At 39.0% G+C, this 3,012-nt stretch overlaps 1 protein-coding gene across 1 annotated transcript in view; it reads right to left on the reverse strand.

The window, feature by feature from the left end:
* The window catches only part of LOC107754557 (calcium-binding and coiled-coil domain-containing protein 1), a 17,737-nt gene that overhangs the window by 10,314 nt on the left and 4,411 nt on the right, over positions 1–3,012 (reverse strand). Inside the window, 4 exon segments of the mRNA XM_074560229.1 lie at positions 475–544; positions 680–828; positions 937–1,149; positions 1,575–1,783. Of these exon segments, the coding sequence (XP_074416330.1) occupies positions 475–544; positions 680–828; positions 937–1,149; positions 1,575–1,783 (641 nt within the window).

Consider the following 3,012-nt stretch of genomic DNA (forward strand, 5'->3'; position numbering starts at 1 on the left):
CTGATGTCACATGGATTATTTTACAGATCTCCTTGCTACGTTTCTGGACTTGGGAACATTTCAGTTGCGTTGCTGTCTATGCAGGGTCAGATAGCTCTCAGATTCCATCAAAAATATCTTAATTTGTGTTCCGAAGATGAACGAAGGTCTTATGGGTTTGAAACAACATCAAAACAGACGGAAACACAGGGGAGCCAGGAGACACACACGTAGCACGAGGATTGACATTTAACACTAGACACTCGACACTGGGAAACACAGGGCTTAAGTACCAATGAACTAAACGAGGGAATAAATGGGACTCAGCTGGAAACAAACTAACATAATGGGAACAGGAACAGGAATAGGAAAGACCGAATATGGACACAAGGAAACACGGGAGAAAACTGGGTCACGAGGAGAACATGGGGAGCAAAACACAGACAGTCCAGGGGTGTGACAGTAAATGGTAATGTTGAATTCAACATAATTCACCTTCAAATCTCTCCTCTCCTTTTCTTCATCTCGCCTTTGTGTGGTCATCTTTTTAACTCTTTCCTTCATTCTGCAGAGAAAAAGTGTCTGTGTTTTCTTTTTTAACCACTATTTTATTTAATCAGTTGGCTAAATTTCATAGAAATTAGTCCATAAACAAAGAATAATTGTGCTATTGTGAAGATTGGCGTGGGTCCCAAATCACCTGTCAAGCTCGGCCGTCATGTCCTGTTTTTGTTGAGTCAGAGTGGCAGCATCCTGTTCGAGTTCTTTGATTCGCTGATGGTTTTCATCTCCATCTACTAGCAGCCCACTAAGTTCAGCAGCCATGTTTTCATGTGTGCTTTGCACATCCTGATTGCAAATATACCAGAGTTTAAAGTTTCATATACATTAGGTCTCTGTGTTTTTGTTTTTCTGATAAGTGGTGGTCTAGAAACATGGCCAAAAATTTGATTGTACCTTTTGTTTTTGCTCGAGTTCCTCAATTTTTTCAGTGCTTTGCCTCAGGTTGCTTTTTAGCTCGTCAATCTGACTCCTCATCTCATTTTGTACTCTTTCAAGCTCATCTCTTTCAGTTTTCCATTTCTCCCTTTCTCTCTCCACCTCAGCATCAGCAGCCTCAAACCTCTTACGCAGCTCATGTAACTCACGCTGACATCCTTCTAAGAGATTCTGTAGAAATACCAGAAATATTTAAAAACATGCAGAAAATTAGTCAAATAAAATGTTGTACAGTATGACAGATACAGTGGCATAAAAATATGTTTGGACACTAAAGTCACTTAAAATATCTGAATGGCATTGCTAAATACAGTAACATTTATACAGAATATATCTGTAATTTATGCTAGAACTAACTAACTCCACATTTCCCCTTAATTTCACACAGGTGTCCTAAAAGGCTAATCACAGGTGTAGTTTCCACTAACAACCAATTATTCAAAGCCTACCAAACATTATTTTGTTATTATTTTGTTATGTGTTGCAATGACATACATTATTAAATTCAGATAGGTGTCCAAATCTTAATTAAGGTGATTGAAAAGCTCTGTTATAGTCAAATCTGTTCTGATCTCTTCTGTTGTAGAACCGCCCACCTGCAGGATCAGAGCCTTTGGCACCACCACCAGCAGGTCATATCCCCCCTCCTCTTCCTCACCATTTTTCTCCTGCTCTAGTGTAACAAGTTCATCCAGAGGTCTTGGAGCACAAAAAGTAAACTGAGAACTGGCCGCACATATTTCGTCACGTTCATCCACATACACAAACTGAAATGCCTCCCCACCAGGTTTTGGAAGATAAGACGCTGAAAGATGGCAGGAAGAGTGGAATAAAGATCAGAAAACTCCTAAAACCAAAACACATAAACAGCCTGGTACAGCCTTAAAGATGTCAAGCACTTGCAGTAGTGTTGCAATAGTTTTAAAGTATCAGATGGCAACTGAATGTTCTTGTTCTACCAAGAACTGCAGTTGTTATTTCACTTGCTGTTTCTGCGGGTGTTGGACATATTAATGACCTGCACATGTATAAAACTATATATAGGCTACTGAAGTTTTTCCCAATCCTGAAGGCACAACAACACTACACATTTTTCTCCCTTCCTAATCAAACAAATCTGAATCAACTCATCAGCGTGTTAGTAGAGACTCCAAGGCTGCATCCAAAATCGCCCCCTATAACCTTAAATATGACACTAGTTGAAGGGACTGCTGCATGCTTAATTAGACTAATAATGATGGTTATTTAAAGTAATGTATTTGCAACATTATTAAGAAAAAATTAATGGCAGTTACTTTAAGGAACGGGAAGTGACATTGACACTTTAATGTTTTCACACAGCTCAGTGATGTAAATGAAGTTGACAAGAACAATAAAAAATAAAATAAGCTCAAATATGAGTTGTCTTTATAGACAGAACAATTGGCGAAGAGTATGGCAGATGGTTTTCCCATGTTCTCATTCACAGTCACAGCAGAACTGGGCAAACTGCAAACAGAGGGCATCATCGAGCCTGTCAATGCCTCCCGATGGGTGTTTAATTTGACAGTGGCTAAGAAAAAATCTGGTGGCCTGAGAGTTTGTGTGGACTTAATGTACATAAAAAAAACAGTAATCCCAGATCGCTACCCTCTGCTGACAAATGAGACAAAAGAGCTGACTAGACACTCTCACGCAGGGCTCGCAAAATTTAAAAATCGCTGGTAGCCCTTCGGGCAGACATTCTTCAGATTTTGGCAGCCCAAAATGAATTTAAGTAGCCCGAATAAAAAAAAAAGACATTGGCTGAACTTCACTGCGGACAAATCAGCATGATTAAAAACTTCAGTGATTGCTTTTTTTCTTCAAATAACAAGTCAAGAGAGTAGGGGTGCAACGGATCACAAAACCCACGGCTCGGATCATATTGCATTATCATATCAGATTTTGAGTAACAGATCGGGTCATTTTGCAGATGAGCAAAAAATAAACATGCTTCATTATTATTTAAATAACAGAATACTTCTTTGATACCACAGCAAAAACTAGTAGCAT

The sequence above is a fragment of the Sinocyclocheilus rhinocerous genome, unplaced genomic scaffold (genome assembly GCF_001515625.1).
Source record: "Sinocyclocheilus rhinocerous isolate Xijiao unplaced genomic scaffold, SAMN03320098_v1.1 scaffold2006, whole genome shotgun sequence".
Taxonomy (NCBI): domain Eukaryota; kingdom Metazoa; phylum Chordata; class Actinopteri; order Cypriniformes; family Cyprinidae; genus Sinocyclocheilus; species Sinocyclocheilus rhinocerous.